Source organism: Oppia nitens, unplaced genomic scaffold (genome assembly GCF_028296485.1).
Source record: "Oppia nitens isolate AA-2021 unplaced genomic scaffold, nextdenovo-longstitch-racon4-pilon3 scaffold3_pilon_pilon_pilon, whole genome shotgun sequence".
Lineage (NCBI taxonomy): Eukaryota > Metazoa > Arthropoda > Arachnida > Sarcoptiformes > Oppiidae > Oppia > Oppia nitens.
In genome coordinates this window covers 9,013,930-9,028,410 of record NW_026533221.1, presented here as the reverse complement: position 1 = coordinate 9,028,410, position 14,481 = coordinate 9,013,930, and the positions used below count along the sequence as shown (strand labels likewise).

Genomic DNA, 14,481 nt, shown 5'->3' with positions numbered 1-14,481 from the left:
AAACTAAAGTGTGATAATATAGTAAATATTAGCATAATTTTAGATAATAGAACATCACTTCAAATATTAATAAAATACTTTTACAACATTTTATTTGAGATTTAATTTTATAATTATCATTATTTTTTGTAATTATCATTTTAAATATAATCATTTCTATTATTTCAAGAAAATTGTATATTTAATAGTAAGGGGCTGATCACATATTACGTTCGCAATTTTTAAGAAATCTAAACCTCCCCATCCCCTATGTTCGCAATTGTTCGCATGTAGTCATTATAAAAAATTACTTTCACGTGTCAATGACCTCTAACCCCCACTAAAAAATAAAATATCTAAATGCAACGTTCTTAAGATCATTGCCCATCTCTTCCCCCTCGTTCGCAAAAGTTCGCTTTGGCCGACCCCACTCCCCTCAAATGCGAACGTAATATGTGAATTACCCCTAATACAATTTTTATAATTTTGGTTTGGAAATATTTTTATTTTACTTAACAATTAATAATATATTTTTAAATTATCTAATATGAGTATTACTATCTAAGTTTAAGTATAAAAGATTATAATAATACTTACAATGACTTTATGCTATTATACCACGATTTATACAGTAATTTCTATAATAATAATAAGTAAATTTTATAGTATTTTTATTTACAGTGTATTGAAAACATAATCTTTATAATTGATTTTATTGTTTTCACTTATAATTATGTTCATTACTTTGACGATTAGTTTATATATTAATAATAACCATTATTTTTTATAATGATTCAGATATATATTATAAATTATACTGATAAATTAAATTATAATAATTATATATAAATTTATGATATAAGTATTATACCGTATAATACTTTATATACTGTATACACTAAATTAGATAGGAGTAGGCAATAATGTTATACTGTATATAAAGTTGTATATATAATAATTAATTTTCATCATTTCAATCTTATTTACTTTATTACTTATGTTAAATAAAATAAATGTGTTTAAATAATAATTTTTTATTTTTATTGACGCATTACAAAAGTAATGTAACACTTATGTTACATATTAAGCAGGGTTGCGATCGGGGTCGCAGTGGACGGGTGGGGGTAAGGCTGGATTACATAATTTATTTCAACACAATATTATTTATATACTGTACCTTGGACAGAGTTTTAAGAGCAAATTTTTCAATATTTTAATTAATATATTATATATTAACTAATTTATGTTTTTCTAACTTAGTTACATCAAGTAAAATAGTTAAAATTTATTTAAATATAACATTATTTTAATAAAAAACATGTTACTAAAATCTTATAAAGAACTATATGTATAAAGAGAATTATGTTCTTGGTAGAATATTATTTTTATATAATTAATATAATAATAATAAATTAAACTGTGAATATTACTGTTTTACAGATGAAAAAACTAAAAAATTATAAAATTTAATTTGAATTAATTTTTATTATTTATATTTTATTAAAAATATTCAACGTAAAAATTAAAAATGAACTATTTGATTAGAATGATTATTTTATTTTAAGTAGAGTATGATTTTAAAGTAATAATAATAATAATAATTAGTATAACTATAATTATATTAGAATACTCATTAATTATTAATGCAAAACTAGTTTTTTATTTTAAAAATTTAAGTTAAGTTTAAATAAATTTATAAATTTTCTAATAATAAATGAATTTATTGTGAATATTTTCTTATTTTCCTTCGAAGTTTCTCGCATTTAGATGGGAATTTTCGGGAACTTTGGGAATTTCCTCATGACACCTTTCTTGATTTTTAAATTTAAAAAAATCCATTTAAAAATACAATAAAACTCAATACCCCACTCAGTAATACTCAAGATTTTTGGTAGTTAATCCCCCTCCCCTCCCCTTCATCTTCAGTATCCCCCGTAGACCAAAAAACTTGCGCAACTCTGATATTAAGCAATATTTATAAATTATTTTATTGWCAAACTATGGCAATAATCTATATTATCTTATAAATATATGATACATAAAATAAATATTGATATATGAAATGAAATAAAACACTGATTTTTGATATACTATATAAAATAAAATAATTGAAAAAAAAAATTTTATATATCAAATATTACGTTAACATTGTTTTTAAAAAGTTTCAAATATATAATTTGTGGCTTATTGTCAAAATGAATATTACAAATATAATATTCAATATTTAAAATAAAATTAATTTGATTTGTATTATAATCAACTTTTATTTTAATGAAAAATATATTTTATATTTACTAAAACTTAATAATAGTATATAATTAGTGTAAATGTAAGTGACAGTGCAAAATACTTTCATAATTATTATAAATACTTAATCAATACAATACTATTAATTAAATTCTTAAATAATTATTTTAATACTTTTGACTGTATTGTATGAATAAATAAGTTTTAATTAGTTATTAAATATTATTTGTTATTAATAAGTAAGTTGAATATTGATTTTATTAGCTGTAATTTAATAACTAACATACAGTATATAAGTATATGTAGTATTTGATAGATAGAGTACAAGTGTTAATATCTGTATTATACTATATTTTGTTTTTGTTGAATTCATGTATTGTACAATAGTATGCTTAATATTTAATTAAATATTATGCTATAAATATTATTAAATTTATAGTGTATATCAATTTGATTTCAGCACTTTACAAAAAAACACAATAAATCAATAACTTGTAACTGGTGCAACATAACAATTTATGAAATAATAATAATAATAATATCAATAATACTGTTAGATCGATAAAAATTATACAGTATTCAAATGGTATTTTGTATGCAAAATTAATTGAAATATTACATATAAATTTATATTTAAAAAAATAATATAAAATATCAGTAACTGTGAATCAACAAAAAAAATATCATTAATGACAGTCAACTTAAATGTTACAATAATTTGAATTGAGTGCAACTTATAATAAAATATTTAAAAATTATAATACACTTTATTTAATACATTTATAAATTAAAATTGTATTATAGTTTTTTTTATATTATTATAACCGTTATATTATTATTACCGGTAAATACAACAAATGTTTAACAACTGAACAATAGGATCGTAAACATGAGTTAACACCAGAATAATTGGGTTTAGTGTCAAATATGTAATATTTGATACATTTTGTGTTTCCTCTCAATTATCTGATATATTAATTGTTGTATTGTTGAAAGTATTATTTTTTGTTGTTGAAAAATATGGACTATTGTGAATTGACCAAAAAAATAAAAAACATTAACATATTTAAAATTAACTACAATGTAAATACTATTTCTAATTTGATTGGTTAATTACCCCTGGTCAACAATACGAAAACTTAACATAAGTTTAATTGTATTAATATTAAACACTTTTGGGATCAAATTTGAAGAGCTGTTGAAATATGACTTACAATAACTACTGTGGACTCAAACTAGTGGTCAAATATGCTATCATTGCTATTATTGTGTTAATATTGGCATCAATTTTAATTACATCAAATATTGATAATTATTATTTGTGGCCAAATACCAGACCTATTAAATATCAGGTGATAAATGATGTTCAGTACAGTAGTGTCAATATTGGTGATGACATCCCTATTGATAATGCCATCAAAAGAGTCGATATTCAACTTAAAGAACTGTTGTTCAGCAATGATGGCAAACGTCGACCAAATTCGAGGCTTATATCGGCCGAAGAAATGTATAAAATGACAAACATTACAATCGACAAGAAGTCATGCAGTGATCAGTTGGGCAGAGATCTGCTTGTGTTAGTGTTTGTGTTCACACGGGTTGATGCCTTCAGCCTAAGACAAACCATACGTCAGACGTGGGCTCTGGACTTGAAACGAGATAACAGAAGTCAACTATATTTTGCTATCGGTCTCAATGAAGATCCAAAAGTACAAGAAAAAGTCATACAAGAGGACAACCAGTTCAACGATATCATACAATTTGGATACTATGAACACTATTACAAATGTACGGTAAAGGCAACGGCATTGTTACGGTGGACAGCCCTAAGGTGTCCGTACGTTAAATATTTTCTCAAAGTGGACGACGACTCCTATGTTATGGCAGACAATCTAATGAAATATTGTGATGAAAATGATGACAATTCAATAATTGGTTTTCTGTGGACCAATGTATTTGTCAAAAGGAATTCACGCGATAAGTGGTTCATTAGTTCCGATGACTACCAGAGCTCTACTTATCCCGATTATATTAGTGGCCCATATTTGATACCTGGCCGATATATGCTGCCAATGTATGAGACAGCAGTTGCACATTACATGCCAGCGCTGCCCTTTGAGGACGTTTATGTGGCCGGACAACTGGCCAAACATTTGAATATAACACGTAAACGATGGCAATCTCTTGTATATCTGACAGATCCTATCAATGTTAAAAAGATTGACTTTTGTCAGATTGATGTCACCATATTTTGGCAACAGTTTAATAGTGATTTGATGTATCAATTTTGGAAACAATACCATAAATTAATCAAATATTGTTATTATAATAATTGAATTCTCAAATGTGTTTTTTGTATATAAAATAAATTAATTTTTTAGATATTTTATAAAAAATGATTATTTAATTTTAATATTTATATTTATAGGGTTTATTTATAAAAAATATTAATTTTTTGAATGTAAGTTTGTATTTTTAAGATAAGTTAAATCTAAAACGAATAAATATTTTTATAATATCTTTATTTAAAAAAATGATTTATTATAGTTTCTTTTTTTATTAATATGTTTAATATGATATTTAATGGATATATTATAATTATGAGATTAAAAATATGTTTATAATAAAACTTTTATCATTTACCTCAAATTTTTTTATATATCACGAAATTCACAAAAATTGTTTATATACGAAATTTGATATAAAATTAACAAATAAAAAATAATATAAACTAATTATCATAACTAATATAACATAAATTTATTTATAATAAAAGTTTTGAGCAATTATTTATATTCTAATAATTTATTTTGAGATGATTTTGAATTGCTAGTAACTATTTGTTATATATAATTATAATATAATTGTAATATATTATTGTATTAAGAAAAATCAATATGACTAATAATAATAATAATATCAATGATAATCAACTTAAAGTAATAACATTTATTGTAATATTGTTTTTAGCATTATATTTAATATTACAAATTAATTTGAATAAGTTTGACACTGAAATGGTTATCCATAAGTTTGGCCAATTGATGCTTAGATATCATCATAATAGTGACTATTTGACAATAAATGAGATCTGGAATAATGTCAAACATGTGGACAATCAGCTGAAAAGTTTGTCGAAAATTGATGACAATGTTGTTGCCAACAAATCTCGTTTTATATCAGCTCAACAAATGTTATCAATTGATAACATTACTATCAATAAGAAACAATGCAATCAATTGTATGGAAAGGATCTGCTATTAGTCGTAATGGTGTTCACGAGAGTCAACGCCTTTTCAAGACGTAAGACAATCCGAGAGACTTGGGCTCAGGACATGAGGTCAGACAACAGAACTCGTGTGTACTTCGCTATAGCTCACGACGAAAAACAGGAGATCCAGGAAAAAGTCATACTTGAAGACAATGAGTTCAATGATATAATACAATTTGGTTATAATGAAGATTACTTTAAATGTACAATTAAGTCAATAGGATTGTTGCGATGGACAGCCATTAATTGTCCGTTTGTCAAGTATATGATGAAATTAGATGACGACTCCTTTATTATCAGTGATAATTTGATGAAATATGTTGAGACCAGTTATGGTAACTCTATTATCGGTCATTTATGGACCAATGTTATGGTCAAACGTAATCCACTTAGCAAATGGTATCTGAGTTATGAAGAGACACCTAACAGTAGATTTCCCGATTTCATTGGTGGTCCCAGTTTGATACCCGGTTGCTATTGTCTTGCTTTGTATGAGACAACAATTACACAGTTTATGCCGGCCCTACCATTTGAAGAYGTACTCATTACTGGACTGGTGGCCAACCATTTAAACATTAAAAGAGAAGATCTAATATCTGAACTATTTATTGGACCGGAATATGACGTCAATAGTGTAGATATTTGTCAATATCAACAAATGGCAGTAATTTGGCAGCGATTGACTGATAAAATCATCAGAAGATTCTGGCAAATTTCACGTAATTTCTTATTTAACTGTTACTACAGTGTAATATAAACATATGGTTATATATATTTTAATTGATTTTTAATTTTTAGTAAATGAAAAAACTAATATTTAAAAACAATCTCAGATCGTGAAAATACATAATAAAACTTAAATTATTTTTGTAGTTTAATTCAGAAAAAAACTATTTAATTTAATTAACTTTTATTTAAATTAATAATAATTATTTAAATAATAAACAATATATTTTCTTTTATATTATATATGTAATAGCCTTATTTTTAAATAATTAAAATAAAATAAAACTATTGTAAGACTATATGTAAAACTATATATTTAAATAAATCGTTAAAGAGAAAGGTAAGTTTATAAATATTGCAGTTTTATATATGTACAGTAGGGTCGGGATATGGTTTTTTATAAAGGTTGTGTATTTGCCAAACAATAACATTTACAGTATTAAGTAAACTAAATATGAAATTTATAAATTATAATCAGACAAACAAAATGATCAAATTTAGTATATTTATTAATAATAGTCTTATTATATGAGTAGATTTTACACTATATTATATTAATATATAGAGATTTATATAGTTAATAGAATATAATTAAAATTGACAATAACTTATTGTTAATAATCATGACATTGAAATATCAAGTTTTTTTTGCTAATTTTATATTTAGATTTGAAAAACTTATATTTATTTAGTCTGTAGTTTGTTGTATTCAATGCTAACTAATCTTTAAAGCTATAAACATTAGTTTATTAAAATAGTAATACTAAAGTATAATAAACTATTAATAGATTATAATTAACTAGAAATTTCAAATAATAAACCTAAGTTTACATTATATTGAAATATTAAATGTTTGTTAGAATATTAAATTGTTAAATAATTAAGTAATTAAACATATATTTCATGTTTTGATGTGAATAACTTTTTTGTAACATTTGTCTGATTATAATTGTTTTCTGTTTATAAAAGTGATATATCATATACAATATGACTATCCATAATATCTAACTAAAAATGTTTTAAAACAGTACTTCAAATATGTTTAATATATAAAATTGTGTCATTAATACATGATAATTAGTATTTTTAAACATATTTATGGCTAAATAATAAATTATAATAAATTAATTTTAATGTTGTGGTATAAATAATATTTAATGTTTAACATAAAGATTTATAATATTTTGATACAATATTTTGTATTATTAATAAAAAAAAATATTTACCAATAATTATTACAAATTATTTACAAATCATAAAAGCTACAAATGTTATGTTTGTTTAACAAAAATATGATACATCATAATATAAATATAAAAACTGAATCCTAATATGATAAACATAATAAAAATTATATACAAATAATATAATTTATATGTCTAGATATACTGTATGTAAAACATATACCTTTATATGGATATATTCTTTTATATTGAATAAAATAACTATATTACATAGTACAGTACAGTATGTATTTTATAATTATGTTTATAAACTTTTTTTTATAAAACGTTTGGTTTTTTAAAAAAAAATTTGACTATAATTTTTATTGTGATAACACAATGTCAGCTCAATCATTGACATCGCTGTTATTATTGATGTCCAGTATAATAGTTGAGCGCCAGTATGAATACGACAAATTAGTTAAGAGAGAAACAATTAAATCATACTATGATTACGTGATTGTGGGCGCCGGTAGTGCTGGTTCTGTAGTGGCCTCTAGACTGTCGGAAAAACAGTCAAATGGGGTACTACTGTTGGAAGCGGGAGATCGGGAGACAATTGTATCGACGATGCCATCACAGAGCGATTCATTAAAAGACACACCAATGGATTGGAACTATACTATTGTTCCGCAAAAGTTTTCCTGTTTTGGATTAAACAACCGGTCAATGAAATGGCCGCGCGGTCGGGCACTCGGAGGTACGTCGGCTATCAATAGAATGGTAAGTCTTCTACATTTAACAATTAAAATTTATATGAGAACTCTATTATTAATTTTATTATGATTTATGACAAATATTATATTAACAAAATATAATTCATAGTAAAGATAATATGATATTGAATATATTGTATTTAAACATTTTATACGCATGTAATGTATATTTTTAGTATTACGATATAATATATTAATTAATATGTCAAGTAATAGTACAATCATTGAATAAAACAATTAAGTGATGATTAGAAATAAAATTATAATTTATTTAATACATAGGCATACTTGCGAGGAAACCCTAAAGATTTCGATAATTGGGTTCATGAGTCCGGAGCCGATGGCTGGCAGTGGTCACAAGTATTCAAATATTTCTTACGAAGTGAGAAACAAATGGATCCATTGCTAGCATCAAATGGATATCACGCGACTACAGGACCATTGGCTGTCTCTACACCACCAGTAGTCGATGTAATGACAAGACAATGGGTCATTGCGTCCAACACTTTGGGTTATCCTATCATTGACTTAAATGGCGCTCATAGACGAGGAACAGCTATAACACAGCGAAATATATTGTATGGTAGACGACAGTCATCTGCGGAGGCATATCTGCTAACAAACTGTTGGCGCAAAAATCTACACATTTTGGCCAACACTTTGGTTACAAAAGTGCTGTTCAATGACAAGAAACAGGCCATTGGTGTCGAGTTTACAAAAAATGGAATCAAACAACAAGTTTATGCTAAGAAAGAGGTTATTTTATCGGCCGGTGTTATCGGTTCGGCACAACTACTTTTACTGTCCGGTGTCGGTCCGAAAAAGCATTTACAAGATCTAAATATACCGATTATTGCRAACCTTCCKGTTGGCCATAATCTTCACGATCAGCCGCGCGTATATGGCATTCAATTTTTAACAAACTCTACTTTTACTAATCAAGCGATAACTATAGAATCGTTAACCAATTATTTTATCAACGGTTCGGGACCGTTGACACAATCCGAGTACTCGACAACTATATACCAGAGCTCATATGTTCACCAAACTGATTGGCCAGACGTACAGCTAGGTTTAATACCCTCTAGTCCGGCAACCAGGCGTACAAGTGGTCAGTCGACGGGTATTCGAGATGACATATGGGATGTATTTTACAAACCGTACACAAATAAAACTCAATTTAGTATTTCGGTAATATTGTTGCGACCGAAAAGTCGCGGTTCATTGCGACTCAAATCATCTAATCCTTCAGATAAACCATTACTTGATCCCAATTATTTTGCCGACAGTCAAGACTTGTATACTATTGCCGAGGGTATGCAAGAAGCCTATAGAATAGCACTTTCGCCTTCAATGGCACCGTTTGATGTGAAACCATACCAAACTATAGTTCCTGGATGTGAATCTGATCATAACGGCAACTTTATGCGTCCATCACTTGATTACTTTAGATGTTTGGCCCGATCATTGACCTCATCGGCAGCCCATATGGTGGGCACGTGCAAAATGGGCGCTATTAGCGACTCTTCGGCAGTGGTTGATCCGAAACTACGAGTGAAAGGTATCTCCAATTTGCGAGTAATCGATGGATCAATAATGCCATCGGTAGTGTCGGCAAATACCCACGCGGCCATTGTTATGATTGGCGAATACGGCGCTGAAATTGTACTTAAATCATCAAAATAAAATACATGTGCACTACTGTACATTGTGTAGTCAATGATAAAAATTAGCTGTCCTTGATCATTTTTGTTTAATATGTATAAATTTATATTAATTCATTGTTTAAATATTTTTGTATAAAAACTTTTATATCTTTTTATATTTGAAATAATAATAATATTATAGATATTATTAAAATTCAAGTCATAATCATAAAAAGCTTTATACTAAAAGACAGTTTTCATTTGAAAAATCCTTGTACTTTATATATAATATATTACGGGATTCCCAGTTTGCAATATCCTTACATAATAATAATAGTCTCCATTATTATTATAAGTAAATAAAAGTTTTTTATTAACAACAATAATGCTTTATTAAAACTTAATATAATATTAAACAATGTCAGACACATAATAAATATATTTTTCCAATCAATTTGGATTAGCATTTTCAATAGATATTTGTAATTTATTTAATGCATTTTTTCTAATAAATACTTGTATTAGCTATTTTGTATAAAATATCATTTTTTTTACTATACTGTACGCATACAAACATTTAATAAAATATGATTGTATATAAAAAAACTTATTTATATTTAATTTTATCTAATTTACTTATTTTATGGTTTGATATATCAATATTATGTTTGCAAAGCGATAGTCGAGTAGTATATCCCGACGACGATGATAGTGAACGACCCAACCAACCGATTCGTAATACTAGTGCTTCGGTCAGTCCTTCAAACAGTGATCAATGCAAACAACAGGATTGTCACACACCAAACGTATGTTATTTATACTTAGATGAAGCACATGTAGGTCAGTGCGTCCGTAGTAATGGTGCTAAAGGAGTTTGCTGTGAGCCAGACGTCAAAATAATTGGAAAAGATTTTGAATGTAACAAAAAATTATTTATTATATTATTAATATTATTAATATATATTAATTTATTATATTAATCTTTCTTTTTTTTGTATAATACCGGTAATTGTTAACAATAAATACAATATTTGTTTAGTGGAAATCCGTGTTCCCAAAGATGTTATACAAAGTCGACGATTCAGACCTGAAGACAGGTCATCCATCACTTCAAACGAAATAAATAGCGCCCAAAAGTTGGCCATAATTTTTATGAACAAACAGGACAGACTTGAAATTGCACTCAAAAATGATGACCTGTTGGCCAAACGCGGTTCGGGAGAGTTCGCGCACCAAAACTTTTTTGGAGCAAATCCGGTGGCTATATCACTGGCCAGAGATGCGACCATTGCGTTACATACGGCTATAGAATTATCCAAAGAGTAAACTTATTTTTTAAATAAAAATTTTATGACATTAATAGTAATTAAATGATATTTTATAGAAAAGGCTTTAATGTCGGCCAATCAAGACGTCTATTACCTGGTATTGATCTGAGAAGCACTCGTATGAAAACATTTTGTCCACAAGAGCCGCGTTGTTTATCTACTAAATACCGGAGACCCGATGGCAGCTGTAATAATAGAAGAAATAGACAGTGGGGTATGTTTTTAAGTAAAAATTTTACAGTATATACAGTACAATAATATACCGGTAATTTAAATTTATTTAATTTAAAAATGGTTTCTAATATTATCCTTTTATCATTTTAAAGGCAAATCGATGATCACATTTGAAAGATTACTCGAAGCTGACTATTCTGATGGCATAAATGATCCGCGAGTTTCAGTCGATGGCAATTCACTGCCCAGTGCTCGGGATGTGTCAATTGCATTGGCACCCGACCGAAATCAACCYAACCGACAATACACTTTAATGGTTATGCAATTGGGACAGTTTATCGATCACGATCTCACACATACGGCTAGCACTAGAAGTATGACTGACTGATCTGTTAAACTAAAATTAATAATTGAATATGAATTTAATAAAACATATATTAATATAATACCAGCAAATGATAACTTTGCTTTGCGTTGTTGTGGTGAGGAGTTCCGTCGTAATCCCCAATTGGTTCATCCGTCTTGTTTCCCGATAATTGTGTCGCCAAACGACCCGTTTTACTCCAACTTTGGTCAAACATGTATGAACTTTGTACGGTCAGCGCCAGCCATACGGCCTAACTGTCAAATGGGTCCACGCGAACAACTTAATCAATTGACCGCATATTTGGACGCCAGCAATATATATGGGTATGTTATACGTTATATTATAGGATACAGTGCAGAAAAATTGTAGGCTTGCTATCATACATATTTATAAATATAAATTTATGAATAAATTAGATCTACAGAGCAAACAGCCCGATCTTTACGAAGCCTACGCAATGGTCGGCTTAGGGTATCATTAGTTAATAGGCGCCAGTTTTTACCGTTTGACAACAATACAAACTTCTGTGCGATACCACAACAGCAACAGTTACAATGTTTTGTTGCCGGAGATATGCGGGTCAATGAACAGACAGAACTGACAGTTATGCACACCGTATGGATGCGCGAACATAACCGAGTGGCCGAAGTACTGTCGGAACTGAATCCCGGATGGAGTGATGAGATCATCTATCAGGAGGCCAAACGTGTAGTAACAGCTGAGTTTCAGCACATCATATTCAATGAGTTTTTGCCAATAATTATTGGTCGGCCAGCTATGCGTGCCTTTAGACTGTTGCTTAAGAGGAACGACTATAGCAATACATACTCCGAAGATATTAACGCCGGTATTACCTCCAGTTTTGCGACAGCAGCCTTTAGATTGCATACTTTGATTGAGGGAAACATACGGCTTATTAATGATAACAATCGACAGGTCGATAGGGTTGACCTTAGGACACAATTCAATAATCCGCAAATTTTGTATAAACAGCGAGCATTGGATCTCATGATTAACGGACTCACTGGTCAACCAATACAACACGGTATTCATTGATACAAAAAATATATGTCAATCAAATTATTATATTATTATCATAAATAGGAGATAATTTTTTTACGAGTGAAGTAACCAATCATTTGTTTGAACCAATTGGACAGCCATTYGGTATGGATTTGATTTCRCTAAATATTCAAAGAGGTTGGTATAGTTTCTTAAGTTATTATATGAATTACTTAGAAAAAAATTATTGCACATATAGGCCGTGATCATGGATTGCCTTCATATAACCGTTTCCGTCAAGTGTGTGGTTTACGGGCAATAAGAAATTTTGGCGACTTGTCCTCAGTAATGAACCAAAATGCGGTTCAAGCCATAAATCAAGTGTATCGACACGTGGATGACATCGATCTGTTTATAGGCGGTGTGTCCGAGAATCCTATCAACGGTGGTCTGGTTGGACCTACGTTTGCCTGTATTATAGCCGAACAGTTTAGACGACTCAAAATGGGTGACCGATTCTGGTTTGAAAACGGAGGACTCGAGTCATCATTTAACGAGATACAGCTCCGGGAGATWAAAAAATCCAGTTTATCCCGTATTCTGTGCGACAACAGTGACATACGATTTATGCAACCGTTGGCTTTAGTTCAGACATTTGATTGGTTTGTTATTTAGTTATTTACACAATATTTCAATAATGATTTCTAGTTAACTAATTTGATATTATATTAACAATAAAATAAATGTTGTGCACAGGAATCCCAAACTTGAGTGCAGAGGCAATGATATACCAACAGTTGATCTAACATTTTGGCGCAATGAGCCCGTCTGGACATAATTATATAGTAGTCAGAGATTAATCATTTAATGTTTGCAAATATAACAATGTTTTCAATAAATATTACAACAAAAATTGCTTTAATCTAAAATTATATTTTTGCTATTATTTGTCAAATTGACTCTAATTTCTTATTACTAGTGAATGAAAATATATTTAATTAAATAAATAAATTTTAATTAAATATTATATACATTTTTTAAAATAAAAATACATACAAAATATTTAATTAAATATTTAGCATTTTTCGTAAATATAATAAAATATTAATACATAAAACTGTAAATATATGCATATCAATAGTGCTGGTCATCAAAAATCATTGAAAAATTGGAGATTAAAACAAGTGTCAGTACAAGAATCACTACTAACACCAAAAAAATGATTTCAATAGTGATTTGTGTAAACTGTTGGTGACATTGAATATACCGTTTCAAAAAATGATAATCAAAAATAAATATTTAAATAAATATTTTGGTATTTTTTAGCAAATATTTTATTGAATATTTTCAGTTTTTAAATAAATATTTTTTAATGCACTACTTATTACAGTAATCTATAAATTTGAATTCAATATTATGAGCTTAGATTACATCACCGGTAATCAACAAATTATCGTAAAAGTTTATAACATTAATATTAGAATTAGTAATAATTATCAATATTTATTCATTGATTAAACAATTATTTTATTTTTTAATAGGTTAATATTTTTATTTAAAATCTATTATTATTAATATTTAAATTATTATTTATGTATTTTTAATCTAGTTTAAAATATTAATGTAAATGAATTCAACAAATAATAAAATAATTAATATCATAATAAATTTAAAAAATACATTTGTAAATAACATATATTTTTAGAAAAATAAATTGAAAATATCAAGTAATATAAGCACAGATACACCGGCGCCCAAACCGACCGCCACAGAAACCTTGGCGTCTCCTATAGAAATGACAG

At 27.7% G+C, this 14,481-nt stretch overlaps 4 protein-coding genes across 4 annotated transcripts; all 4 read left to right on the top strand.

The window, feature by feature from the left end:
- Nucleotides 1–3,134: 3,134 nt before the first annotated feature.
- On the top strand, nucleotides 3,135–4,710 carry LOC128958161 (lactosylceramide 1,3-N-acetyl-beta-D-glucosaminyltransferase-like). Its single transcript, XM_054303975.1, has 2 exons — nucleotides 3,135–4,504; nucleotides 4,707–4,710. Exons 1-2 carry the CDS (start codon nucleotides 3,432–3,434, stop codon nucleotides 4,708–4,710), a joined length of 1,077 nt encoding a protein of 358 aa, XP_054159950.1. The 5' UTR covers nucleotides 3,135–3,431.
- A 533-nt stretch (nucleotides 4,711–5,243) lies between these two features.
- On the top strand, nucleotides 5,244–6,327 carry LOC128958160 (lactosylceramide 1,3-N-acetyl-beta-D-glucosaminyltransferase-like). The gene has a single exon (XM_054303974.1). It carries the CDS (start codon nucleotides 5,244–5,246, stop codon nucleotides 6,252–6,254), a length of 1,011 nt encoding a protein of 336 aa, XP_054159949.1. The 3' UTR covers nucleotides 6,255–6,327.
- Nucleotides 6,328–7,746: 1,419 nt separating this feature from the next.
- On the top strand, nucleotides 7,747–9,848 carry LOC128958158 (glucose dehydrogenase [FAD, quinone]-like). The gene is made up of 2 exons (XM_054303973.1): nucleotides 7,747–8,169; nucleotides 8,445–9,848. The coding sequence occupies exons 1-2, from the start codon at nucleotides 7,786–7,788 to the stop codon at nucleotides 9,846–9,848; spliced, it is 1,788 nt and encodes a 595-aa protein (XP_054159948.1). The 5' UTR covers nucleotides 7,747–7,785.
- A 638-nt stretch (nucleotides 9,849–10,486) lies between these two features.
- On the top strand, nucleotides 10,487–13,529 carry LOC128958157 (chorion peroxidase-like). Its single transcript, XM_054303972.1, has 9 exons — nucleotides 10,487–10,726; nucleotides 10,848–11,130; nucleotides 11,193–11,350; nucleotides 11,463–11,684; nucleotides 11,763–12,000; nucleotides 12,094–12,722; nucleotides 12,782–12,877; nucleotides 12,939–13,341; nucleotides 13,436–13,529. Exons 2-9 carry the CDS (start codon nucleotides 10,961–10,963, stop codon nucleotides 13,515–13,517), a joined length of 1,998 nt encoding a protein of 665 aa, XP_054159947.1. The 5' UTR covers nucleotides 10,487–10,726; nucleotides 10,848–10,960; the 3' UTR covers nucleotides 13,518–13,529.
- Nucleotides 13,530–14,481: the final 952 nt, after the last annotated feature.

Excerpts from the sequence above, each read along its gene's own strand:
- LOC128958161 (XM_054303975.1), top strand. The coding sequence starts at position 3,432 with ATGACTTACAATAACTACTGTGGACTCAAACTAGTGGTCAAATATGCT.